The sequence below is a fragment of the Lampris incognitus genome, chromosome 2 (genome assembly GCF_029633865.1).
Source record: "Lampris incognitus isolate fLamInc1 chromosome 2, fLamInc1.hap2, whole genome shotgun sequence".
Lineage (NCBI taxonomy): Eukaryota > Metazoa > Chordata > Actinopteri > Lampriformes > Lampridae > Lampris > Lampris incognitus.
In genome coordinates this window covers 44,219,740-44,247,403 of record NC_079212.1, presented here as the reverse complement: position 1 = coordinate 44,247,403, position 27,664 = coordinate 44,219,740, and the positions used below count along the sequence as shown (strand labels likewise).

Below are 27,664 nucleotides of genomic sequence, written 5' to 3'. Positions count from 1 at the left end.
CAGAATACAACATAGAAAGGGGATAACAGAATTATAATAGAATTATAAAATATATGAAGAATATGATGAGGAGGATGCCAAGCAGTGTCCAGACACCACCAGAACAGCCCAGCACCATCACCATGCGACCACCATCACCATGTAGACCTGACAGGAGGACAGGTTACACATGCACACAGGAGAGACTCACATCACATCGTTCACATATACGGGAGAAGAGACAAGAAAAGACGTTAGTCACACATCGGAGAGAGAGAAGGATATAACTTCAAAACAGGATAACAATATTATATGGATTCATAAGATATATGAAGAGTGTGATGTGGCACATGGCACGGTTGGTTAACAGTGGTTAGCAAAGTCGCCTCACAGCAAGAAGGTCCTGGGTTCGAGCCCCGTGGTAGTCCAACCTTGGGGGTCGTCCCAGAGTTGTCCTCTGTGTGGCGTTTGCATGTTCTCCCCGTGTCTGTGTGGGTTTCCTCCGGGGGCTTCGGTTTCCTCCCACAGTCCAAAGACATGTAGGTCAGGTGAATCGGCCATACTAAGTTGTCCCTAGGTGTGAATGTGTGTGTGTGTGTCAGCCCTGTGTGATGGCCTGGCAGCCTGTCCAGGGTGTCTCCCTGCCTGCCGCCCAATGACTGCTTGGATAGGCTCCAGCATCCCCGCGACCCTGAGAGCACGATAAGCAGTTCAGATAATGGATGGATGGATGGATAGATAAAGAGTGTGATGAGGAGGATGCCAAGCTGCATTCAGGTGGCAACCACCATCACCATGGAGACGGGAGAGATTCATATCACACCATTCTATACAAAGGAGAAAGGATGGGAGAAGACAACATTCAGAGGGAAAAGATGTGAGAGAAAACAGAACAGTTTTCAATAGTCAATAATCTATACACTATAATCTCGCCGGCAGAACAGTGGTTGGTAAATTCATTGAGACGGAAACCAACCCGCCATGGAGTACAGGTAATGAAGTTCTCAACTTAAAGGCAACTAATTGTAGGTTAAGGCAAAAAGATGAGTTTTAAGTTTGGATTTAAAGGACTCAACAGACTCTGATTGTCTGACGGCAGCAGGCAGGTTATTCCACAAGAACGGGGCCCGATAGGAAAAGGCCCTGCTGCCACCAGCTGACTTATCTTTAACTTTGGGTACACACAGGAGCCCTGTATTTTGAGAGCAGAGAGCTCGAGATGGACTGTACGGTTTAAGGAGATCAGACAGGTAAGATGGGGCAAGCCCATTTAGGATTTTATAAGTCAGCAGAAGCACCTTGAAGTCGGATCTAACATGGATAGGAAGCCAATGAAGGGAGGCAAGAATTGGTGCAATATGGTAAAATTTTCTAGATTTAGTTAAGATTCTAGCAGCAGCATTCTGAACCATCTGAAGACTTGCAGTACTAGCATGTGGCACACCTGAGAACAGAACATTACAGTAATCAAGTCTGGCTGAAACAAATGCATGTGTTAGAGTCTCTGCGTCCGCCACGGAGAGAAAAGACTGGCTTTTAGCTATGCTATATAAGTAAATAAAGGGAGCCTTGGTGATTTCTTTAACACCGAGATTTTTGGCTGCCACACTTTGCGAAATCACAGTGTTGTCAATTGTTGTTACTTGATCAAATTGTTGTCCGTGTCTAGCAAGATCAATATACACACTGTGAATACATGATGTTGTTCCAGATAAACAGGACTTGAGCCAAGAGAGAGCCACGCCAGAAATACCAAATTTGCAATTTATTCTGTCTAATAGTATACAGCGATCAGTGGTGTCAAAGGCTGCACTGAGGTCCAGTAGTAGAAGCACAGAAGTGGATCAGAGTCCTTAGCTAGTAGAAGATCGTTCGCCACTCTGGTCAGAGTAGTTTCAGTGGAGTGACAGGCCCTGGAAGTCGATTGAAAAGGTTCATATAGATGATTTTCTTCAATATGGGTCGAAAGTTGTTAATATACAACTCTCTCTAGTACTTTAGAAGAGAATGGAAGACTAGAGTCTGGTCGATAGTTATTAAGAGACCCTGGGATCGAGGTGTTGTTTTTAAAGTAGAGGTTTAACCACAGCTGTCTTAAAACTGCTGGGAACAGAGCCAGTGATAAATTAACAATGGCTAGCCTTGTAGTCTTTATGCATGCTCACTTAGGTCACTTGGATGAGTGATGAGACGTTTCTGTCAATAAACGTTGTGTCCAGATGAACTGATCCACCTTTCTTTGGTCTAGAATTGTAGGTCTCAGGAAAGGCCAGAGGTCTTTCAAAAGTTTGGCTGGTGAAGGGTCAATTAGGCAAGTAGCTGGTTTAGAAGCTGACTTGAGCTTAGTCAAAGTATCAAGAGAGATAGTCTCAAAAGCTGTAATAATGGACTTTCAGTGACTACAGATATGAATTTGGTAAGACTGGATCTGCAGGAGCAGCTGGAGTTGATGAACTAATTTTATGATCTCATCAACCTGATTGCAGAAAAAGTCTAGAAACTCATGGGCCATGAATGGTAAGCGGCTAATTACACAGCTGCTTTTTAGTAAGTTTAGATACAGTGGCAATAATCTGGGATTATGTTTATTAATATTCATTAAGTGAGAAGTACGCTGCTTTCGCGTCACATGAAGCACGCTTGTTGGAAGCTTCATTTAAGGGAAGAAAAACATTTGCTTTCAGCCATGTTTCACATTATCCAATCATATCAACACTATGTTCAAGAATCAGATCATTTATTAATAAGGCTTTGGTGATATTTCTGATATGTCTGATATTTATGAAACCAAATTCAAACGTCTTGTTGACATGATCACTAGTAGGCAGAACTTTAGAGCTACCAATAGATTAAATACTAATTGGCATTAGACAGCTTGTATTAACCATCCATCCATCCACCCATTATCTTAACCGCTTATCCTGCTCTCAGGGATGCTGCAGCCTATCCCAGCAGTCATTGGGCGGCAGGCAGCGAGATACCCTGGACAGGTCACCAGACTATCACAGGGCTCTCACACACACACACACACACACACACACACACACACATTCATTCCTTCGGACAATTTAGTTTAGCCAATTCACCTGACCTACATGTCTTTGGACTGTGGGAGAAAACCGGAGCCCCTGGAGGAAATCCACGCAGACACGGGGATAACATGCAAACTTCACACAGAGGACGACCCGGGATGACCAACCAAGGACTACCCCGGGGCTCAAACCCTGGACCTTCTTGCTGTGAGGCGATCGCGCTAATTTTAAAGACCTACGCATTGAACGATGTGTGGTCCCACTTTTGATAACATTAGCTGTTTGGTTCTGTAGGTTATTAGGTACTTTGTTGCTCATTGCCCTACCACCAGTGGTAGGATTTATACTGTTAGAAATTCCCTGACTAGACATAATAACTAGAAGAAAGAAGAAAGCCACTCTATTTTGTCATTGTACAGGTTATTTTACATCTCATCATTACCCCTCATGGGTAATGGACCAGAGACAATTAATTGATGCTGACGCATCTTTCTCGCATGGCGGCGCAGTGGTTTGCGCGGTTGCCTCACAGCAAAAGGTCCTAGGTTCGAACCCTGGGTTTATCCAACCTTGGGGGTTGTCCCAGGTCATCCTCTGTGTGGAGTTTGCATGTTCTCCCCGTGTCTGCGTGGGTTTCCTCCAGGTGCACCAGTTTCCTCCCATAGTCCAAAGACATGTAGGTCAGGTGAATCAGCCATACTAGATTGTCCCTATGTGTGAATGTGTGTGTCGGCCCTGTGATGGCCTGGCGGCCTGTCCAGGATGTCTCCCTGCCTGCCGCCCAATGACTGCTGGGATAGGCTCCAGCATCCTGTGACCCTGATTGGGATAAGCGGCTTGAATAATGGATGGATGGACATCTTTCTCACCAACTCAAGTGTCCTGACTAGGCTAGCTGCCAACATGAATAACAGTGTTGCTGAAAGTAGTGGTGCTGTGTGCCTGGGTTCCCTGATTCTCCCTCCGTGATGCCAGCACCCTAAGATTATCCTCTATGTCGGAGACTCTGACCCCGGGTAAACAGTGAACCAAGGCTGGCAAAGCTACTCTAATATTGCGGGTAATGGAGTCTCCTATCACTAGCATGCGCTGCTTTACTCTGTCGACAGGAGCGGGAGAGGCACGCTGGCCAGTATGACTACCAACAGGGCTGGTGATGGGTGAAATCTGATTTGCAGTCAGGAGAGGTGACTGCAGACCAGGCCACATGACCAGTGGCTTGCTCTTGCGAGTCTTCCCATGCTGGGAAGTTAGGTTTTAATGGCGATCAGTAAATTGCCGACCATATTCGGGGGAATACGCACACTCAGTCGCCAGTGGATCGTAAATATATCATTCATTTGGGTCGTCTTGGTTGCATTAAGGAGAGCTCTCAGTCTAATATCCGAATGTCTAATGTAAAAGCAACTTTACCGTGGTTCTTTTCCCACTGCATTCCTGCTTGTTTTACTACAGAAAGCAGTGCTGCAAGGTAGTAATAAATCTATATTGACAGGTCCCGCAGGTCCAGGAATAACACGTTTGCACAGTATGTAGCCTTGTTAAAAAAAAAAAGAAAAAAGAATGTGGTGATGGAACAGTATGTTACAGAGAGGACCAGGCCTTATCTGCCTTAAGTGGGAGTGAGAACTTGAATTCTATGCCTAATTTCTTGTAAAGGACTAAACGTAGGCTCAAGATGCCTACTTCTGTTCGTTTATATCAAGTATATATAGGCAACTATATACACACTGTTTATGAAAGCTGTCTGTATTGATTTTTGTTAGGTCTATAATTTGTATCTTGAGTAATGCCAAATCCAGATTTTTATCTTTTGTGGGCAACAGCACTATATTCTGTTCTATTCTAGTCGATTCTAGTCGATTCTATTCTTTATGTTCCTCATCAGAGTTGTCTATGTCTTGTCCTCTGAAATACTTTCAACACCTCTGGATTTCCTTTCTCTTTCAGTTAGTTTCCAATGTTCTCTGTTCTCTTCCATAACTCTTTTCTTTCATTTATACTTGTCATTTCTTCTACTCCCCACCTCCTCCTCTCTTCAGCCACCTCCTGCCCGATAGATGGATGGCATTTGGCAGATCCTGTGTTTGAATAGGCTGGATTTTTTTGTGCACAGATTTTTAAGCCTCCCATTTTATCCAGGCTCAGGTGATTACGACTGCCGGCTGAGGTATGTCAACCTGGAAGTCAAGGAAAACCACACTTCCCATGAGACACTGGGGCTCAGCAGCCCACACCTGGTGGTACGACGCGGGAAACCATTCAAACTCACTCTGTTGTTTCGCAGCCGAGTTTGGAATCCATATCATGAGAACTTGGACTTCGAGGTTTGGCTAGGTAGGAAAACTTCACAGAGACAGAGTTTTAATGCTTAGGATGAGGACATCTGCACTTGACATACATGATAAGACCATGTAAGTTGATGTACTAGTCGAAACACATTTAAGCCTACTTAACACTGCTTCACCAGAGCTGCAGCTCATGTGAATTCAAGTCTCCTTCCCAAATAATCATGCATTGAAGAAAAAAAAAAACTTTCTGTGACCTTGCCTGGTTTCATGGTTTGATATAGACAATGTACTGTTTCGACATCAGAGGTGTGGACTCGGGTCACTTGACTTGGACTCAAGTCAGACTCAAGTCACAAATTTGATAACTTTAGACTTGACCTGGCAAAACTGAAAAAGACTCACAATTCGACTTTGAGTTTAACACCAGTAACTCACGACTTCACTTACACTTGAGCCTTTTGATTTCTTAATGGGTCATTTCCATAATTACAGATTCACTCTGAATTCATCCGTTTTACATAAAATTGTTTAAAAAGCATTTGTGATTTGAATAAAATCAGCATATTAACTATTGCTTTGTTGTTAAAATGTTGAAATGGCATTTAATTTGAAGAAGAGCGCATGCTGACTTGTTTAGGACTCAAAATTCAATGTTTAGGACTTGGGACAAGTCAAAACAGGCAAGTCTCAAGTCAAGACTGATGCGTCCCAAGTAAAACCCAGACTTGAGACTTGCCTGTTTTGACTTGGGACTTATGGGACTTATTCATATCCTGGCATGAGTGCTGGCAGTCATACCAACATACGTATATCCTGACTCTGTCAAATGATGGAAGCTAAGCAGGTATGGGCTTGGCTGGTACTTGGATGGAAGACCTCTGAGAAAAGTGAATTGCTGCCAGAAGTGGTGTTGGTGGGCCAGTAGGGGACAGTCTTCCCTCTGGTCCTGATAAAAACAACAAATATCAAATCCCAATGCCCCAGCGCAGTGACGGGTACACTGTGCTGTAGGAGATGCCGTCCTTCGGATGAGACATTAAACCAAGGTCCTGACTCACTGTGGTCATTAAAGATCCCATGGCACTTATCACGAAACGTAGGGGGATTCCCCAGTGTCCTGACAAAATTCCCAACCTGGCTCTCGCCATCTAATCATCCCCTATGTAATTGGCTCAATGATTCCTCTCTCCACCTCAAGCTGATGTGTGGTGAGCGTTCTGGCATAAAATGGCTGCTTAGCATCACCCAGGTGGGTGCTACACATTGGTGGTGGTTGAAGTGAGTTACCCCCTTCAATGTGAAGTGCTTTGGGTGTCTAGAAAAGTGCTATATAAATATAATGATGGTGATGATGATTATTATTACTACTATGTGCCAAGACATGAGCCTCACTTGTGACTTGGCAAACAATGACCTGGTCCTACCTCTACTCAACATACAGGGGGTATGTCAGAGAGGATCCCGGTCCATTTCTCCAAGTCAATGTTGGACTCCTCAAGGTGGACAGCCCAGATCTTCCCAGGAGACATGCATTCACAGTCTGTCACCGTCCACCTCTGTTCCCCTGTGCTCTCCTCCGTGGGTCTCTATTACCTGCTGGTCCACATAGAGGGTCCACAGAGCAAACGGAGCTACACGGTGGGCCGCTTTGTGCTGCTCTGCAACCCTTGGCTGAAGGGTGGGTCCACGTGGTGGCACGCTAACCCGGGATGGCATGTTTAAAACTAAATCACTTGTGGCTGCAGGTACAGTGATCATCAATGAATGAGAATAGCTGATGACTCTTTGGAACTGAAAGCCTACTGCCATCACCAACGCAGGTTTGCTAATGTGTTTTCAGACAATGTGAATAGGCAAATTGAGCATAGTGCTAGTTCAGGGGTTAGCTAATAGCAAAAACAGGGACAGGAACTGAAACGACAAGACAGGTGATTACTTCAGAATAAAACAGGAAAGACATCGACTGAACTAGGGGAATGGCTGAGACTATGGGAAACAGTGACTAAAGCCATGAGCTGACTGAACTGAACTGAACTGGGAGACATCGTGACAGAAACCTTTGGTTTTCCTTTGACACTTTGACAGTCGTGTTAACATTTGATATTTAAAAATGGGAATTATAAACATATGTATCCCTCACAGAAAAGAACAGATTCACTTGAAAAAGTAAATCTTAACATATGGGTCTACTGAAAGAGAATTTCCAAACTGAGTCTTTGTACCCTTAAAAATCTACTTTTATTATCGTAATAAGAAATGCAAACCACCGGATCTTTGTAAACCCATAATATTGCCTGATTACTTTTGAGTTACTTTGAGATTATTTTCTCTCAAAATGTATATAACATGAAGTTAAAGAAAACATTTCCATTACAGTATATCGTGTCTATCTACTGCCATTTACTTTTTCCATCTATGCAGGGGCGGATCTACAGGGTGGCAAGGGGTGGCAGCTGCCACCTCTGGGACACAGTCTTGCCACCCCTGTTGCCACCCCATTTATAAATCAGATAATATGTTTTTAAAGTATATTTTATGTACATGCATGGTGAAGGTCAATGAGACCCGCACCAAACTCATCTCAAACAGAAGTCGCCGATTTAGAATCCCCCCTCCCCATCACAGGCGCGGATCTACAGGGTGGCAAGGGGTGGCAGCTGCCACCTCTGGGACACAGTCTTGCCACCCCTTTGCCACCCCAGGAAAAAATCTCTAGATCCACCACTGCATCTATGTAAAATGATTTGTAAAAATTAAGTATCTCATTATAAAAATATTTCACAGTACACTAACATTTCTAAGCATCCAACAAGTCACCTGTGTTTTCTTTTTCCAGTAATTTGAATTTTGATAAACTTAAAAGGTAGAACGAGTGGGATTTGTCGGTTGCGGTTTGCAAACAAAACGAAACAAAGTTGGCCCCTCCTCCCCGGTTCAACGTCACCAGAAGGACACGCCCCCTGGCCGCATTCGGCGGAACACATCCCGGCGTACGAGCTAACCCCGCGTCGCTCGTCATCCCCATCCTCTCCCTCAGCGCTCGCCAGCGGGTGAAAGCCAACCCCAGATTCACTCTCGTTTTGGAACGAGATTTGCCCACCCGGCGTTTCGCCTTGCGATATTTGCGTCTTTTCGGCGCTGTGTCCGCCATTGTCGTAGCTTCCTCTTGGATGCGTGCTTTACGATCTCGATCTGGCACCTGGTCGCTACGTTTTTTTGGGGGGGGGTGGTTCCCGGGTTCCTCACTTTTTCTCCCTAATTGTACTTGGCTAATTACCCCACTCTTCCGAGCTGTCCCGGTCGCTGCTCCACTCCCTCTGCCGAGCCAGGGAGGGCTGCAGACTACCACGTGGCGTCCCCCCCCCCCCCCCGAACAGGCGCTCTGACCGACCAGAGGAGGAGCTAGTGCAACGACCAGGACACACATCCACATCTGGCTTCCCACCTGCAGACACGGCCAATGGGGCAGCGTCCATGAGCTATTTTTAGCCCTTCCCGAGCGGAAGCGGAAGCTTCGCAGCAAACGGAAGTCGGACGCACTAGACTACATTAGAAGTACGCAGTTTGTTGTAATTTTCTCCATTTTTATTTTCTTTTGCGTAATTTAATATCGGATATGCGGCAGCACACACGGGAGTTGGTGTTGTAGACACAGCCGTGCTGTACCGACTAGCGTGCTCCGCAAGTCTGACTTCCTGTGACGCGTCCATAGCGACAGCGATGCCGTGACGTCCAAGCCGGAGGTAACGCGGGGATTCGAACCGGTGATCCCCGTGTTGGTAGGCAACCGAATAGACCGCTTCGAAGTCCTACTCGTTCTGCCTTTAAACGGTGATGAATTATTGGATGGTAGTAACGTTTTTGTACAACGTCCCTCTCCATCCACGCCAATGTATTTCAGATGACCCGGTATACATGCCTCTAGATGTTCAACTAGAGGAATACGTCAAGAGCGACATTGGGTTGGTGTACATGGGCACATATCTGAACGTCAGTCAGCAGCCTTGGTCGTTCGGACAGGTAGGTCAGGCTGAATGGATGGAACTGCTGCTCAAAGATGATGTGCAACCAAAGCACCTCTAACAGAGGATGATACTTCACTACAGTATCCCTGAGTGTATTTGTGTATATGTGTGATTGTGTGTGTGAACAGTATGAACCGGGGGTGCTGGAGGCATGCCTAAACCTCCTACAGGTCAGCCCACAGCACCTCAGAGACCAGGACAGAGACTACATTCGACGAGCAGACCCTGTCTACCTCAGTAGGGTGCTCTGCGCAATGGTGAGTAAACGCGCGCACACACACACGCACAGATGAAAGCAAGCCATTTGCTTTGCCTAGTAAGTTCAAGTGCCATACAATCTAAATGGCCACAATAAAATGTCCAATGTCCAAAAACAAACTCATACAACACTGGCAAGTGAAGCCTGCATGCATCCTTCTGTCCAGTGTACCTCCACTCAAAAGTAGTGCAAGCATAAGAATATTGCACGACTCAGTCAATAACAACCGCAGGTATTAAATCTGTTCTTACCCTCAAAACGACTTTCTCCTGGTTTTACGCGTGGCAAAGGCTTTGATTGGAGCACTGAAGTCCAGGGCTCTAACAATGTCACTTTCCAATGACAACAATGTTAAGTGGCTGAGTCTTTCTTGTCTCATTGTAGAGCGCAGTTTGTTCTCGACAAGTCCAGGTTTTTGAAAAGGAGTGCTCTCCAGAGGCATTGGTTACAGGGAGAGTTAAATAAATCCTGAAGGCTATATCCATGTTTGGAAAAACTGATGACAGGTTCCTCTTCCTTATTAATTGAAGCAAGGCCTGTGCACTTGTATTTTCTTCGTTTCTGATGAATTCTCTGAACTGCTCTATTTCATCAACAAAGTCCTCCTGTAAATCTGCATGGTATTTCATCTGAAGCAGTGTAGCTGCTGAACGAAGTTCTTGAGATGAGATGATGTGAATTGTATTTAGAAATCCAAAGCTGCTATTCAGTGCATTATAGGATTCATACCTCCGGTCTAGTTCTGCCACAAGTTTATCAACGAGCACAGTGAAAACGTCCACTGCAAATTTTTGGCGGCCGGTCATTGTCATTCCAACATCTGGCTCAGATGATTCATCTGGTGGTTTTTTACACCGTCTCCCTCTGACTGTGTCGGCCTTGTAAGTCTCTGCGACACTCGGTGGCAGCTCCTTTGCTGTAGACTCAAACCTGTCAAATTGATCCCGTAGATCTGCGATAAAATCCCTCAATGAGTGTACCAATTCCACTGCATTGGAGAGGTCGAGCTCAACTTCTTGGAGTTTTGATGCTTGTTTTCTGGACACATCCCAGCACAATGTTCCGTAGACTGCATAGCAAAGCTATTTCTAGCCTTTCCATATCCAGTCAGTTTGGGGATTTTTCTTAATAACTGTGACTCCCGCTGCTCTTTCTCTCTTTGGTTTTTCCTTTTTTGAGCTCCACTTTCAAATTTCTTGTTTCCAGACATGTTTTTTTTTCCCAGACAGCAAGTTTCAAGCAGCAAGCAAGTTGAATGGTAATGTTATTGTTGTATACAGTTGAAAAACAGCAAGTCCTTCATTGGACAACAATGACAGCCTTGACAGGCACATCATACGTGTGATCGGTGTTGTGTATTGGTATTCAGAAAGAAGCACGGAACAGAGAATACTTTCACGTAACTTTACTGCATCAGCTCAAGTTCATTACACACTACTTCTTCTCCTTCATCTCTATATCCCCATAGGATCAAACTGTATCACAACAGTTACCTAGTGCAACCTGTAGGCTTGGAATGGAATAGCATTCAGAACACAACAAGCGGTAGCCTATTGTCACTGTCAGACCCGTCAATCAACGGGTCTGACATTGTGATTTGTCAGATATTAAACACCCCCCCCCCTGTCCCCGAGGGCAGCCAGCGGCCACCACAAACACACACATATACACACACACACACCACATCAGTCGGGCGTACAGACACAGAAGACCCCAAGCCTCGTGGGCCCCATCATGTCGTCGGGCCCCAGGGCTTGAGCCCCGGTAAGCCCTTGCATTAATACGGGCCAGGTGTTGTCCTTCCCATTCCCTGACTTTACTTTTTTGGATCTCATAGACTCTTTTGACTTTATTCAATCTGTTAAAGGGGCCACACATTCTGAAGGTCACATTTTAGACCCTGTACTCTTGTCTGGTTTCTCTTTCGAGCATCTTAATCTGGTGGATATGCTTGTAACTGACCATAAAGCTTTTGTTTTTAAAGTTTCATTACAGCTCGCTATTCCTAGTCACCATCCTGAAACATGCTCTCGCATTCTCAATGCTGGCTCTGCAGTTATATTCTGTGATGCATTTGATTCATCATCCTTTAATCCCTCTATATCCCCCCTCAATCCAGATGCACTGTTAAATTAATTCAGTGATTAGTGCGTATTCGTCCTTGGCCAAATTGGACCGTTTAAAACTAGGAAACAAAAATCAAATAACCTCCCCTGGCTTAACGATCACACTCATGCCCTTAGAAGACTCAATAGAAAACCAGAATGACAATGGAAGGTCAACAAATTTTAATTAGCACATAACACCCTTAAAAATCAAATATTATTTTACCTGAAGGCAATTGTTAATGGTCCTTCTACTTTTTTTTTTTAACCTGATGTTGAGTTGTATGAAAAATTTCTCACTCATTTTGTAAATAAGGTGGATAATATCAGGTCCCAAGTCCAGCCTGGCCCTTGCATTTGTTCCATTCCCCATGTCAATTCTGTCTCTTTTACTCAGTTCCAACCAATTACAATTTCAGTGTTAGGGAGTACAGTCTCCGATATGAACTCCTCCTCCTGCATCTTGAACATCATTCCCACTAAGCTGCTCAAGGAGGTATTTTCAACCATTAGCCTCATTATTCTGCAAATTCTTAATACTTTGGCCTCTGGTTCTTTTCCAGACAGTTTTAAGCATGCCATTGTTCACCCATTGCTGAAGAAACCTAATTTACTGCCCCTGTTCTTAACTAACTACAGACCAATCTCCAAATTGTATTTTTTTATCTAAGGTTCTGGAGAGAGTAATTTCATCTTAATTGATTTTTTTATGAACACTAATAGTTTTTTTTAACAATTTTCATTCTGGTTTTAGATTACTTCATAGTACCGAGACAGCTATAGTTAAGGTCACTAATGACCTATTGCCGACTGCAGACAGAGGTGACTGCTCGATTTTAGTTCTTTTAGACTTAAGTGCTGTCTCTGACACAGTCGATCACAGCATCCTCTTACATCACTTAGAGACTTGTGTTGGCATCAAAGGCTTGGCTCTTAGTTTATTACGCTCTTACACCAACAGAACTTTTTCTGTTGTTCTGAGTAACTACTTCCTTAATGACTTAGTTGAGTTGTGGTGTCTCTCAAGGCTCAGTTCTTGGCCCCCTTCTATTTTCTTTATACATGCTGCCCCTTGGCCAGGTCATTCAAAATCACAATGTGTTTTACCATTTTTATGCTGACGACACTCAGTTGTACATGCAACTAAAACCCACAGGTCCTTGCACCCTAGCAAATCTCACAATTTGCCTCTCTGACATTAATTCCTGGATGTCCAAAAATTTTCTTAAATTAACTGATGATAAATCTGAGGTCATTCTGTTCAGTCCCCCAAATTCCATCAACCTTTTGTTACTTGTCTTGGTGGTCTGTCAGGTAGTCTTAAGCAGGCTGCTAGGAATCTTGGGGTAATATTCGATGCTAACCTTGGTTTTAATAATCAAATCAAACATGTTGTTCAGACATGCTTTCTCCAGTTCTAGGTAATCTCCAAAATTAGGTCATTTTTATCAATTGCCAAACTGCAAAAAGTTGTACATGCTTTTATTGATTCTTGGCTTGATTATTGCAATGCACTTTACTCAGCAAGGGCTCCCTTCACTATCTGCAGTTGGTACAAAATGCCGCTGCTTGGCTCAATACTGGGACAAAGAGACATGACCATATCACTCCTGTGCTTGCCTCCCTACACTGGCTCCCTGTTATATTTTGTATTGATTTAAAAATTTTATTGCTCACTTTTAAGGCCTTAAACAGTCTTGCTCCTACATACATTTCTGATTTATTGACCTGGTATACGCCCCCTTGACCATTAAGATCCCTAGGTGGAGCCCTGTTGGTTATTCTCAAGTCAAGGTTCATCACAAATATAATTGGCTTTTGCTGTTAGAGCCCCCACACTAAGACTCTCTTCCTATTGAACTGAGCCACACTAAGTCTCTAATGTCTTTTACTAAATCTCTTCTTAAAACTTTTCTGTTTGTGAAAGCTTTTGCAAATGTTTGATATTTGTTTTTATTTATGTATACTGTTTTTAATTTAACTCCTACTTATTTTGTCTTTTTTATTTTTTTTATTCTTATATTTTTTATTCTTCTTTTGCCTTGTCTGGTTTTATTTCTTTGTAAAGAACTTTGTTACATCATTTTAGAAAAGTGCTATATAAATTAAAGTTATTATTGTTATTATTATTATATCTTATAATTTCATTATAATTCTGTTATCCTCTTTCAATGTTGTATCCTGTAAATTGTGTGTTTTATTCTGTACACACAACCCAGCCACTGAGGATGCAAGTCTTGGGAGAGATCCCTCCTTTGTTGCTCTCCCTGAGGTTTCTTCCTATTTTTTCACCCCATTAAAAAATTTTTTTTTTTGGGGGGGGGAGTTGTTCCTTATCCAATGCAAGGGTCTAAGGAAAGGACAGGATGTTGTATTTCTGTAAAGCCCCCTGATGCTACTACTACTACTATTTTGGCTGCTCCCGTTAGGGGTCGTCACAGCGGATCATCCATTTCCATTTCTTCCTGTCCTCTGCATCTTGCTCTGTCACACCAGCCACCTGCATGTCTTCCCTAACCACATCCATAAACCTCCTGTTTGGCCTTCCTCTTTTCTTCTTCCCTGGCAGCTCCATATTCAGCATCCTTCTCCCAATATACCCAGCATCTCTCCTCCACACATGTCCAAGCCATCTCAATCTTGCCTCTCTTGCTTTGTCTCCAGACCGTCTAACCTTAGCTGTCCCGCTAATATAATTGTTCCTAATCCTGTCCTTCTTTGTCACTCCCAATGACAATCTTACCATCTTCAACTCTGCCACCTCCGAGTCCACCTCCTGTCTTTTTGTCAGTGCCACTGTCTACAAATCATACAACATAGCTGGTCTCACTACCATCTTGTAAACCTTCCCTTTAACTCTTGCTGGTACCTTTCTGTCACAAATCACTCCTGACACTCTTCTCCACCCACTCCACCCTGCCTGCACTCTCTTCTTCACCTCTCTTCTGCACTCCCCATTACTTTGGACAGTTGACCCCAAGTATTTAAACTCATATGCCTTCGTCACCTCTACTCCTTGCATCCTCACCATTCCACTGTCCTCCCTCTCATTCACGCATAGGTATTCCATCTTGCTCTTACTGACTATCCTTCCTCTTCTCTCCAGGCTCTCCTCAACCTACACCCTACTCTCGCTACAGATCACAATGTCATCTGCAAACAAACATCATAGTCCACGGAGACTCCTGCCTGATCTCGTCCGCCAACCAGTCCATCACCATAGCAAAAAAGAAAGGGCTCAGAGCCAATCCTTGATGTTATTCCACCTCCACCTTGAACCCATCTGTCATTCCAACTGCACACCTCATCATTGTCACACTTCCCTCATACATATCCTGCACCACTCCTACATACTTCTCTTCAACTCCCGACTTCCTCATACAATACCCTGTCATATGCTTTCTCTAAATCCGCAAAGACACAATGCAACTCTTTCTGGTCTTCTCTATACTTCTCCATCAATATTCTCAAAGCAAACATCACATCTGTGGTGCTCTTTCATGGCATGCAACCATACTGCTGCTCACTAATCGTCACCTCTCTTCTTAACCTTAAAGCCCCCTGATGCAAATTTGTAATATTGAGCTATACAAATAAAATTAACTTGACTTCACACACACACACACACACACACACACACACGCACGCGCGCGCGCGCGCTTCATACGGCAGTGCACATTTGCAATCTTTCTGTCATTTGTGTTCCCTTTCTTGGTCTCTTTTTCAATTTCCCCTCTATCTCACACACAACAGAGAGAAAGAAAATGAATAATGAATGCATCGTACAGCAACATGTCTCCTCTTTTCCCAAGGTGAACTGTAATGATGATCTTGGGGTTGTGGCGGGGAAGTGGAGCGGGAGCTACAGAGATGGCACCAGACCCACTGAGTGGAGCAGCAGCGCAGCAATCCTCAACCAGTGGGCCTCGTCTAACTTCAGCCCCGTCCGCTACGGGCAATGCTGGGTATTCGCCTCAGTTTTATGCACAGGTACTCCCTAAAGTCTGACCACTTATAATAATACATAAAATAACTCACAATTCACTCGTATAATTACACATAATCCAGAGTACTCATGTGCAGGAGGACCCACCTATTAATGTGCTCAACAAGGATCCCCAGCAATACCAGCCCAACACAGCCTCGTGTCTCTGTAAATATGTCTTTGTCATATATGTACTGTGTAATGCCTTGCTGTCTGTGTTATGTCTCTGTTAGTTTGTATGTGTTACTGTATTACATTGACATGTCTGACTTGTTGGGTTATGTGTCTGTCAATATATATGTACTATGTGTTATTGTGGTACATGCACCAACTGTGAAGACGACTTTCTCTGAGGACAATAATCTATCTATCTATCTATCTATCTATCTATCTATCTATCTATCTATCTATCTATCTATCTATCTATCTATCTATCTATCTATCTATCTATCTATCTATCTATCTATCTATCTATCTATCTATCTATCTATCTATCTATCTATCCATCCATCATCCACCCATCTATCTATCTACCTAGTATCTATCTAGCAATGGACTATGATGACAGACAAATTACTTGAAATGTTGATGTGAAATCATCTTACTGAGTATTAAGAAAGTAAATAACCATAAATAAGTTTCAGAAGACCAAGAGACAAATATTTCAGATGTCACACACGATTTTGCCTGAAGTCAGTAATTCATCACATAAAACTGAAACTGTTAAAAATATTTGTTTGATATATTTGATAATAATTACGTTCTAATAGTTACTGTGTTTTGGCTCATTAACAAGTTGCGTAGAGGTTTTTTAAAAAATTTTTTTACATGCCAGATATACCAGCATCCCCTTGAATTATCGGTTCATTTATTTTCCTTCATTAAGAAGATTCTCTTGGATTCTTCGGGATAAAAGTACTGATGTTATGCATTCAAGTCGACCCAGGCTGTGAGCGCAGATTTCAGCAACCCACCATTTCAAACCCTCTTTTTCCTCCCAGTAATGAGAGCGCTGGGGATCCCGTCAAGGGTGGTGACAGTTTTCAACGCAGCCCATGACACCAACGGGAACCTGAAAATCGAAGAGATTTACTCCACCAGAGGAGAAAAACTCGAGAAACCGGACCTGTCAAAGGACAGCATTTGGTTGGTGATTTCACTTTGCACCTTTCACTGTTTGCCCCTCAAACCACAAAGGTGGCAGTGGGGAGGTTTCCCTCTCGCTTTGGACAGTTTGTAAGATTATTCCTGATCCCTTAACTTTTTTTTTTTTTTTTGGAGTTTTCCCCCCTTTTTCCCCCCAATTGTAATTGGCCGATTACCCTATTTTCCGAGCCGTCCCGGTTGCTGCTCCACCCCCTCTGCCAAGCCGGGGAGGGCTGCAGACTACCATGTGCCTCCTCCGATAGACGTTGAGTCACCGGCTGCTTCTTTACACCTGACAGTGAGTAGTTTCACCAGGGGGACGTAGCGCTTGGGAGGATCACGCTATTCCCCCCAGTTCCCCCTCGCCCCTGAACAGGCGCCTCGACCAACCAGAGGAGGCGCTAGTGCAGCGACTAGCACACATACCCACATCCGGCTTCCCACCCGCAGACACGGCCAATTGTGTCTGTAGGGACGCCCGCCCAAGCTGGAGGTAAGACAGGGATTCAAACTGGCGATCCCTGTGTTGGTAGGCAACGGAATAGGATCCCTTAACATTTTGAAACAACAGTCGGCAAAAATACACATCCTCATTTCTGTGCATTTTTCTATGTGCCAGGTGTGTGCGTGTGGGTACAGTGTGCCGTGTGGTGTGTGTGTGTCCATATAATAGCTGTCTGTGTGTGGTCTCATAGGAACTTCCATGTGTGGGTGGAGTGCTGGATGAGGAGAGCAGATCTTGGTCCCGGGTTCGACGGCTGGCAGGTAGTGGACCCCACTCCTCAGGAAAAGAGTGCAGGTGGATAACACTGATCACTCAAAATAGACGGCGCAACATTATCATTGTGCATCATTGTCATCACAGACTCGTAAGGTTGTGAGTTTTTGCTGCATATCCACCTGTTGGTACTAAATATTCCAGTAGACTATTACCAGACATATGGGTTCTCAACTACCAAGCCTGACCCTACAGTATGAAAATAATTCAAATCAAGTGTGGGAGGATCAATGTAATCATATGATAAACAGATTATATATGATTGATTTTTACATGTCCAGTCATTAGAACTCATCAGCTTCTCACAGAACATTTGAAAGATGAAAACAGTGACCCGGGTCAACATTGCTCTACCTATCTGCTCCAGTGGGGCCCTTAACATAATTAAAAATTGAGTGTAGATTAAATGACCGATTTACTTTCTTATTTATTGCTCTCTAAAGGCAAATGGACCATCTGTATCTGACCCCCTTACACCCCTGCCCTGTCTGCAGGGGTATTTTGCTGCGGCCCTTGCCCGGTGGTAGCCCTCCAGAGAAACTTCCTCAGCCTCCCATACGACACCTGGTTCATCTATGCTTCCATCGACGCCGACGTCGTCCGGCTGATTGTCCGTGATGGGCTGGTGGTAGGAAGGACTGTGGACACCGAGTGTGTGGGGAAGCTGATTTACACGAAAAGTGTTGGGTCGGATAAACCCGAGAACCTGACACAGGCTTACAAGGGCACTCAGCGTAAGATGGCTTCCTCTGTCTGTATGTAGTTAGACGCAAAATAGAAGCACAGAGCAATAGAGAGAGGTTTTGTTTGTGTGTGTGTGTGTGTGTGTGTGTGTGTGTGTGTGTGTGTGTGTGTGTGTGTGTGTGAGTTTGAGAGAGTGAGTGAGACAAAGAGAGAGAGAGAGGGAGTGAGACAGAGAGTGAGTGAGTGAGTGAGAGAGACAAAGAAAGAGAGAGTGAGTGAGTGAGACAGTGAGTAAGTGAGTGAGTGAGTGAGAGACAGAGTGAGTGAGTGAGACAAAGAGAGAGTGAGTGAGTGAGAGACAGAGAGAGACAGAGAGTGAGTGAGTGAGAGAGACAGAGAAAGAGAGAGAGGGAGGAAGAAACATATTTTATGCATTTGTGTGGGCTTAGTCACCTTGTTGCACACATTGTAAGTTCCTCTGAACAGAAGCATCAGCTCAGCTTCCTGCCTAAAATGTAAAACCTGTGTGGAGAGAACAAGAGACAGGCATAGAGAGAGACGGAGTCAGAGACAGAGAGTTGGAGTCTAAATGAGAGAACAAGAGACAGGCATAGAGAGAGATGGAGTCAGAGATGGAGAGTTGGAGTCTAAATGATGACCCATGACACATTCTGCAAATGTCAGACATGTTCTGTGATGTTTTGTTTTTCCTTCTTTCCAGAGGCTCCCGCCACAACCGCAGTTGTGCCGCAGCATGCGACGTGCAGAGCTCAGTATTCTTGTGAGAGAGCATTTCACCCAAGTTTGCACCCACTCACAAAAATGTGGCACAAACTGTTTAGATTGGAGTTATTTTTGCAAGTCAGTTGCCAGAGAAAGAGTGGCAGCTATAGTAAAAAAAAAAAAAAAAAGAAAGGAAAGAAGACATGAGGAAGAATGATAAGAAACCATGGTGGCGTTTTGACGGCTGGTTGGTTTGCTGTCATTTTGCTTGCTATAATTTTTGCTGTCTCTATCTAAACATCACTAGAACTCAGCCTCTTTGCTGACGACTGTCTTTATTATCTCATCTTAATGCGATGTCCATTTTTTGATCAACAAAACCACTTTTTCATTACAGCAATGGGAGCTAACTCACGTCATAACATTTCCTCCATCTCCTCGCCAGGTGAAACAAGTAAGCCCACATTATACATTAATACAAATACATCCAAAGTTGTAAAAGCACATGATTCGGTGCAGCATCTTAGCAGCGGTATGACTCGAACACATTTCACCGGTTTGCTTTTGGTGGTACTTTCCAAATGGTGTCGGACGTGTTTCACTTTGCTGCTGCCAGAGCAAAGTAACAGTTTATCTCTATGGGGCTCTGTAACTCACAATTGGCCGTGTCTGCAGGTGGGAAGCTGGTTGTGGGTATGTGTCGTGGTTGCTGCACTAGCATCTCCTCTGTTCGGTCAGGGCGCCTGTTCGAGAGGGAACTGGGGGTAATAGTGTGATCCTCCCATGCACTATGTCCCCCTGGTGAAACTCCTCACTGTCAGCTGAAAAGAAGCAGCTGGTGACTCCACGTGTATCGGAGGAGGCATGTGGTAGTCTGCAGCCCTCCCCGGATCGGCCGAGGGGGTGGAGCAGTGACTGGGATGGCTCGGAAGAGTGGGGTAATTGGCCGGATACAATTGGGGGAAAATGTATAGTGTTAGTGAATTGTACACATGGCCATTGAAACTCTAGTTAATGGTCATGATAATTTGCATATGAAACCGAACTTTGTTTTCGGTCGTTATGCCACTGTATTGTTTATAATGGTGGGGATACCTGCAGTCAATTTAGACTAGTTGAGTGATGAAACATATCTGTCAATAAATGTGTCCAGATGAACTGATTCAACTTTCTGGGATGAATCAAGGCACATACAAAGTGTCTTTTTTCTTATTTCAGTGGAAATTATGAGGAAAAAAATGGCTTCTCGTCTCCCTTGTCTCTAGTACACCCGCCCCCTTTCTGTTTCTCTCTCTCTTTGTGTCTAACTCCCTTCTCTCCACCTGTCGTTTTTATCCCCCTTTCTCTCTTTATGTCTTTCTTTTTGTTTCCATATGCCTCTCCTCTCTTTCCCAACGCTTGGCCATGTGGCGTTACGGGTAGGCAAACATAAAAAGATGCAGACAGAGACATAACTGAGAGAGAGAAAGAGAAGATGACACAATACCAGTGCTGGTGATGTTTTTTTTTTACCTGAGTTGTAGATCGGCCTTCACCATTTCAAAACATTTGCCGCTGAGGACGTGGAACATTACTAACATCACTGGCATGACCAACGTAATGAAGTAAAACAGATTGGAAGAGAAACGACTTTGCTTTCAAATGGAATTTTGATCAAACAGTGCTCCTCTGTTGTATATCTAGTTATCTCTGTCTGGCGACATCCTTTTTATTTTTGTCCCTCCTTCTCTACGAGTGCTCCCCAACCTGGGGGTGTCTCTGAAGATAGAGAGGCCTCCGTCGGCAGGGGAGAACATCTGTCTGTGGGTGACTGTCACCAACCAGGCCAGCTGCCACAGGGTCCTGATGGAGCACCTCAACGCTCAGCGCAAAGAGTACAACAGCAGCGCCAGGGAGCCGTTCTGGAAGACGCACCAAGAGCTGCACATGCGACCGGGTGAAGGTGAGGGGGGCCGCGGCTGCAAGGTAACACCGAGGTCACCCTCGAAGTCGGTATATGTGTAGGAGAGGCAGCAAAATGTCCTTTAAGATACCCATCTGCATTCGTTGCGCACAGCGGCCATTGATGCCACTTCTGCTGTTGTTTGGTCAGACTTCATAAAGGTTTTTCGCTCGGTTACTTGTGAGAAAACCGGCCGATGCTGCATCACTTTCACTGCCTTTTGAGACTTTCAGTTGTCTCCATTTCTCAGACAAATATTGTTGACCCGATGGTGAGATATGTCATGTTTCTTTTTTTTTCCCTTTTGGATTTTCCCCCCCTTTTTTCCCCCAATTGTATCAGGTCAATTACCCCACTCCGAGCCATCCTGGTCGCTGCTCCATCCCCTCTGCCGATCCGGGGAGGGCTGCAGACTACCACATGCCTCCTCCGATGCATGTGGAGCCACCAGCCAGCCGCTTCTTTTCAGCTGACAGTGAGGAGTTTCACCAGAGGGACGTACCGCGTGGGAGGATCACGCTATTCCCCCCAGTTCCCCCTCCCCCCCAACAAGGTGCCCCGACTGACCAGAGGAAGGACTAGTGCAGCGACCAGGACACATACCCACATCCGGCTTCCCACCCGCAGACACGGCTAATTGTGTCTGTAGGGACGCCTGACCAAGCCGGAGGCAACATGGGATTCAAACCGGCAATCCCCGTGTTGGTAGGCAACGGAATAGACCGCTACACTACCCGCACGCCCCCAGGTTTCTTGTTGTCAATTGTTGTTGTCACGGTACTCTGCATAACTGTGGTGATGCATGCCATTACAGATTGTACCTTTAATATGGAACTAAATCCATATACTGGTTTTGTGAGTTTGCCACCATCTACAGCTGAAAAATTATAAGTCCTGGGTTGATCTTGGTACTCTGTGATGTAAGCATAGCAGCATGAGCATAGCTGCAGATAATAACATTAATGATGGCTCTGTTTGATTTAGGTGTGGCAATGAGTCATGCTGGCTGTATCTGGATACCCTGCTATGTACAACATACTCATAGTAGATACTGCATACTGACAATAATACATACTGTTTAGTACGCTCTATTCCATCAAAATACATTAGTATGTTGCATCACACTATCCTCAGTCAATCAGTAGACGTGATGGCAGTTGGATACAGCCCGTGCAACCTGTATCTCAGTAGTAACCACACCAACCTCACACTTTTCCTCTGGAATAGCATCCAGTCAATTGATATCAGGTTTTTTTTTAAATTTTTTGTAAGACAGTAAGCATCCTGGCATTTTAGGTATATTAGATTTTTATTAGTATAGTAAAAATGGGTACGATATAATCTGCATTACGGCCATAGTATGGGTATTCGGGAACAGCCATTGACTGTTATCAATACTGGCTCATTGCCACAACTAAATAAAAGAGACCCATCATTAAGGATATTATCTGCCGCTGTGTTTACCCTGCTGGTCCCAAGATCAGCTCAGGGCCTATAGGGTTTTTTTAAGCATTACACAGTGGTATGATATTTAGTAGTATGATATTTAGTTGCTCTTTAATGTATAGGTGAAATATTTTCATTTCATCTGTCTTAACATCTTAAGCTAAATATTTGTATATCTTACACATTTCATGCCATTTATGCCAAAGTTAATTATGCATATTCCCTTTCGCCAACAGATCACACAACAGCCACATTATGTGAACAGTGGGGGCAGACTCCACCTGTTTGGCATTCCCCCCCCCCCCCCAATTGTATCCGGCCAATTATCCCACTCTTCGAGCCGTCCCGGTCTCTGCTCCACCCCCTCTGCCCATCCGGGGAGGGCTGCAGACTACCACATGCCTCCTCCGATACATGTGGAGTCGCCAATTGCTTCTTTTTACCTGACAGTGAGGAGTTTCGCCAGGGGGACGTAGTGCATGGGAGGATCACATTATTCCTTTCCCAAACCTCCCAAACAGGCACCCCGACTGACCAGAGGAGGTGCTAGTTCAGTGACCAGCACATATACCCACATCCGGCTTCCCACCCGCAGACACGGCCAATTGTGTCTGTAGGGACGCCCGACCAAGGCGGAGGTAACACGGGGATTCAAACCGGCGTTCCCCGGGTTGGTAGGAATAGACTGCCATGCCACCTGGACGCCCCTCATTTGGAATTCTAAGGGGGTTAAACCAAACAGTAAAAAATTGTTTGCAGCAGAATTTACCCCATCTATTCTCACGTCCAACTCTCCCTAATCCTTTCTCTTCTCTCCTCCAGTTTTGACGCTGCACCACACCATCTCTCCCTCGGACTATCAGCCTGTCCTGGCAGATGGGGAAATAGTGAACGTGGCAGTGGTCCTAAAGGATGTGAGGACGCAGGAGAGAGTTCTGGCTACTGAGGAGTTCAACATCAGCCCACCCCAAATCAGCATGGAGGTACATACCGTACGATGGGGCCGTAATTTGTTTTTCACTTGGATTTTATAGGTTGCCATGTCACATTAAAGGTGGAGGAAGTTCTAACCTGATTTATCATGGTTTCATTTTTCCACATCACAAAAACCTGGCATTTTAACAGCGGTGTGTAGACTTTTTATATCCACTGTATACTCATCATCATATCCTCATCATATGATGCTAACTCATACACGCTAGCTCCACACATGCGTCTTCTAGCCAGGAGTGAGATTCATCCTTATCTCATTTCAGATTAACTACAGGGTTAAATGTTAAAATGTCCAACCCTCAGGTCCAAGGAGGGGACAGCATCCAGGTGGGGAAGGAGCACACAGTCCATGTGTCCTTCACCAACATGTTTCCTGGGGCTCTGCAGGGCGTCGTGCTGACTCTGGAGGGATATGGCTTGTTAAAGGCCAGAGACCAGACCAGGTACTGTATATCTATAAACCACATAAATTATAGACCTACTATGTACTTATTGTTCTCTGGCGACGCTGAGACAGTTCTGAGCGTCCTCTGGCCACATTCCAACAGCGTCAGACTCTTTTGTTCTCTTCATGACCGAGACTGGAATGCTTTTGTTCTAAGTATTTAGGGAATGTGGCCTGGGAATGACATCAGGTGTGTTCGGCTTTACTACTGCTGGAATGTTGCTCCCCCACCATTATTCATTGTCTAGTTTGGCCGTTTTATTCATTGCTTTTTTTATATTCTTATTTGTAATGGCCCTGTAATTCATGCCTTGCTAACGCACACTTTGTCCTTTTCCCCATGTCTTTTATTATCTTACTCTATTTCACAAGTTTATCAGTTTAGACTGAGGAGGTCACTTAGATGAGTGAAGGAATGTATCTGTCAGTAAACATTGTATCCAGATGGTCTGATTCAACTTTCTTTGATTATTTTATGAATGTACAGCACTCTGTGACTCTATTTGGAAAAGTGCTATATAGATAAAGTTATCATTATTATTATTTCTGAACCCCCCCCTTCTTCCCAAAACACACGTTAATGGATCCCTCTATCTTTCCTTTAGTTTTTCTCTTTCACTCTCTCTCTGTGTCTCTCTCTCTCTATATATCTGTGTGTGTGTGTGTGTGTGTGTGTGTGTGTGTGTGTGTGTGTGTGTGTGTCTCTCTCTCTCTCTCTCTCTTCCACATTAATGCCTTGCCTTTCACAATTTGCTTACAACAGCTTAGACATACAGTTGTCTGAAGATACTACACTTGCATGAAGGGTTTGTTTTTCGCTGACAGGGGACATAGAACACAATAAACAAAAATCAATGTACAATTAGGACAACTCACATACTCGAAGTATCTATTTTATTGTATTAAAATGGGGCGGCGTGGTGGCGCAGTGGTTAGCACGGTTGCCTCACAGCAAGAAGGCCCTGGGTTTGAGCCCTGGGGTAATCCAACCTTTGGGGTCATCCCGGGTCGTCCTTTGTATGGAGTTTGCATGTTCTCCCCGTGTCTGCATGGGTTTCTTCCGGGTGCTCCGGTTTCCTCCCACAGTCCAAAGACATGTAGGTCAGGTGAATCGGCCGTACTAAATTGTCCCTAGGGGTGAATGTGTGTGTGTGTCGGCCCTGTGATGGACTGGCAGCCTGTCCAGGGTGTGTCTCCACCTGCTGCCCAGTGACTACTGGGATAGGCTCCAGCATCCCTGCAACCCTGAGAACAGGATAAGTGGTTTGGTTAATGGATGGATGGATGGACGGACGGACGGATGTATTAAAATGACAATATGGATTTAAGCTTTGGCCATGAATGGATCTGCTGTACGCAGACCGCCCGTAGAGAGCATTAAAACGAATAGTAACCTGCAGCAGCACCCCCCCCCCCTTACATACATATAAATATACATAGAGCAGATGAAAACAGGTGGAGGGAGGGTGGAGGTGGTTAAGTAGCGCAAACCAAGCATTACCACACCTGCAGCACAGCGTACATCAGAAACACCACTGTTAAATAGCCGGCCCTTAAGCAGAGGAGGTTGTGATTGGTGAATAGTTATACTAGGTCAGCAGTCAGTGAGAGCTCCCCGATTGAACTTATTCTGCCAAATGTTATATTTTGTTTCAATACTTTATATATCAAAGGACCAAGAAAGTTAAGGAGCATTAAGAGAATGTTTAGGAACATTTAAAGTCCACTGAGACTTAAAGCTGGTGGACAAACAGTCAGATCTATACAAGACCGAGAGCACCAACACTGTTTGCTGTCACTGTGTTTATACTTTCATAAGATTGAAAAGACACATTCAAAATGGTGACATGCATCGTTTGAAAACTTTTCACCGATACCTCAAAATGAAAATGAAAAATAAACAATAAACAAATTCAAGTATTGTTCAAGGCAACCTAGGGAACTGTAGCCCTTTGTTGACAAAATGATAAGCTTTGTACAGACTGGGTCATTTGTACAGTATAGTATAGCACAGTATAGTATAGTATATATACTAATCATCATCAGCAGTGGTCACACAAATCAAGTATGTATAGTATAGTACAGCGTAGTATCGTATAGTATAGCACAGCACAGTATAGTATATGGAGAGGACAGTCATACTCGCTTCGAGTGACTGCCGATGATGATGATGAGTATAATATAGTTTAGTATAGTGTATATACTATACTCATCATCATCATCGGTGGTCACACGAAGCAAGTATGAATAGTATAGTATAGCACAGCGTAGTATAGTGTAGCATAGTACAGTGCAGTATAGTATAGTATAGTATAGTATAGTAATATTGGAGGATATGTAATGTAATGTAATAGGTAGACAGACAGAAACAGGTCACAGAAGAAACTTAACTTGTGCAGCCTCTATTTGTTTATGAACTCTAAATGTTTTTCTCCCACTTGTTTTCATTTTGGTGTTTTGGATATTTCTTTCATTCTTCTTTCAAGACCCCTTGACCTCATCCCCCAATAGTGAGCAGGTCCCATGTGGCATTATGTTCTGTTTTTTTGTTTCAATCTCTTCTCTTACATCTGCAGTGTCCATCATCAGTGCCCATGTATATGTGCATAATGAGGATTCCTCCCCTCTTCTCTCTCTGCCAGGGTTCTGCTGTTGCAACCAGGCCAGACTATAAAGAAGGACGTCTCCATCACAGCTCCGTCCCCGGGTACTAAATTACTCATAGCCAGTCTCTTCCGTAACAGCTGCCCTGCCGCCATCACGAGGAGCTTTCACAGAGTCTCTGCCATGGCCACATGAAGACTTACACAAACAGAGCCCAAACAGGCAGCCACACCAGCATCAACACATGAACTGAACTCTTTATTTTTTTTTTTAATGCTGTTGTTCAGGTCAGACATTGATAAACTCTGACAGAAGTCTCAGTTTTTACTTTGAAATTTTACCTATCCAACACTTTCAATGCAACATCCATCGCAAAGTACCGCGTTTGTGTGTGTGTGTGTGTCAAGGTTAAGACTAAAAATAAAACTAGCAGTGAAAAAAATATTTCGTTAACTGATATAAGAATAAAAATGACAATTTTCAAAAACACCAAAACTAAATAAAAACTGCAATGAACAATGCAGCGTGAACTAAAACAAAATATAAATGCAGGTAAAATCAGCTTCGTTTTGTTTCCCCCCATGATTTGCACTGTGGGTGTTGTGCGAACCACCTTACTATTTATTCCTGCAAACGCCCCTACAACCAATCACAGCAGAGCATCCCTCTGGCTGTTCCAGTCTAGCACCAAACCACTGCAGATGAGGTTTTCTTAAAATGGCTAAACTTGCAAACAGGAAGTGCCACAGTCCTATATGGGAATAGTCCAGGAAGCGCCTGTATGGGAATAGTCCAGGAAGTGCCACAGCCCTATATGGGAATATTTTGGTTACTACGACCCCGAAGTACACAAAAGTATATGTGTCATGATGAAGAGTGTCGTTGTGATTATTTAATTCCACTCTGACATTAAATCAGGAGCGAGACAAAAAGCTCTTACAGTATCGTCAAACTTAAATATTGTGGCGAGCCAGCGTGGAAGAATGAGTGGAAAAGCCGAAATCTCTTTTTAATCACAACTCCTGTGCCCCATACACTGCACAACACAATGGCCAGAACCGACAGTCGGAGTGACCGCCTCCCCCGGTCCTCCCATAGCCCCCACCTGAGGGATCCATCGTCCCCGATGACCCCATCACCCAATACATAGTCTCCCAAAAGTCCAGGGTGTCGCCGCGGGTGAACAGACCACCCAAAGCACTGTGTGTCATAGGCCCTCTTCTGCCC

At 44.3% G+C, this 27,664-nt stretch overlaps 1 protein-coding gene across 1 annotated transcript in view; it reads left to right on the top strand.

The window, feature by feature from the left end:
• Positions 1-26,825, top strand: part of LOC130130089 (protein-glutamine gamma-glutamyltransferase 5-like) — a 67,199-nt gene extending 40,374 nt beyond the window's left edge. Inside the window, exons 6-20 of the mRNA XM_056299821.1 lie at positions 4,467-4,482; positions 5,154-5,348; positions 6,744-6,980; positions 9,204-9,322; positions 9,456-9,584; positions 15,504-15,681; positions 16,678-16,822; positions 17,518-17,621; positions 18,095-18,334; positions 19,006-19,065; positions 19,405-19,461; positions 20,743-20,949; positions 23,218-23,378; positions 23,692-23,831; positions 26,476-26,825. Of these exons, the coding sequence (XP_056155796.1) occupies positions 4,467-4,482; positions 5,154-5,348; positions 6,744-6,980; positions 9,204-9,322; positions 9,456-9,584; positions 15,504-15,681; positions 16,678-16,822; positions 17,518-17,621; positions 18,095-18,334; positions 19,006-19,065; positions 19,405-19,461; positions 20,743-20,949; positions 23,218-23,378; positions 23,692-23,831; positions 26,476-26,632 (2,145 nt within the window). The 3' untranslated portion in view covers positions 26,633-26,825. The remainder of the gene's footprint in view (positions 1-4,466; positions 4,483-5,153; positions 5,349-6,743; positions 6,981-9,203; positions 9,323-9,455; positions 9,585-15,503; positions 15,682-16,677; positions 16,823-17,517; positions 17,622-18,094; positions 18,335-19,005; positions 19,066-19,404; positions 19,462-20,742; positions 20,950-23,217; positions 23,379-23,691; positions 23,832-26,475) is intronic.
• The last annotated feature ends 839 nt before the right edge of the window (positions 26,826-27,664 follow it).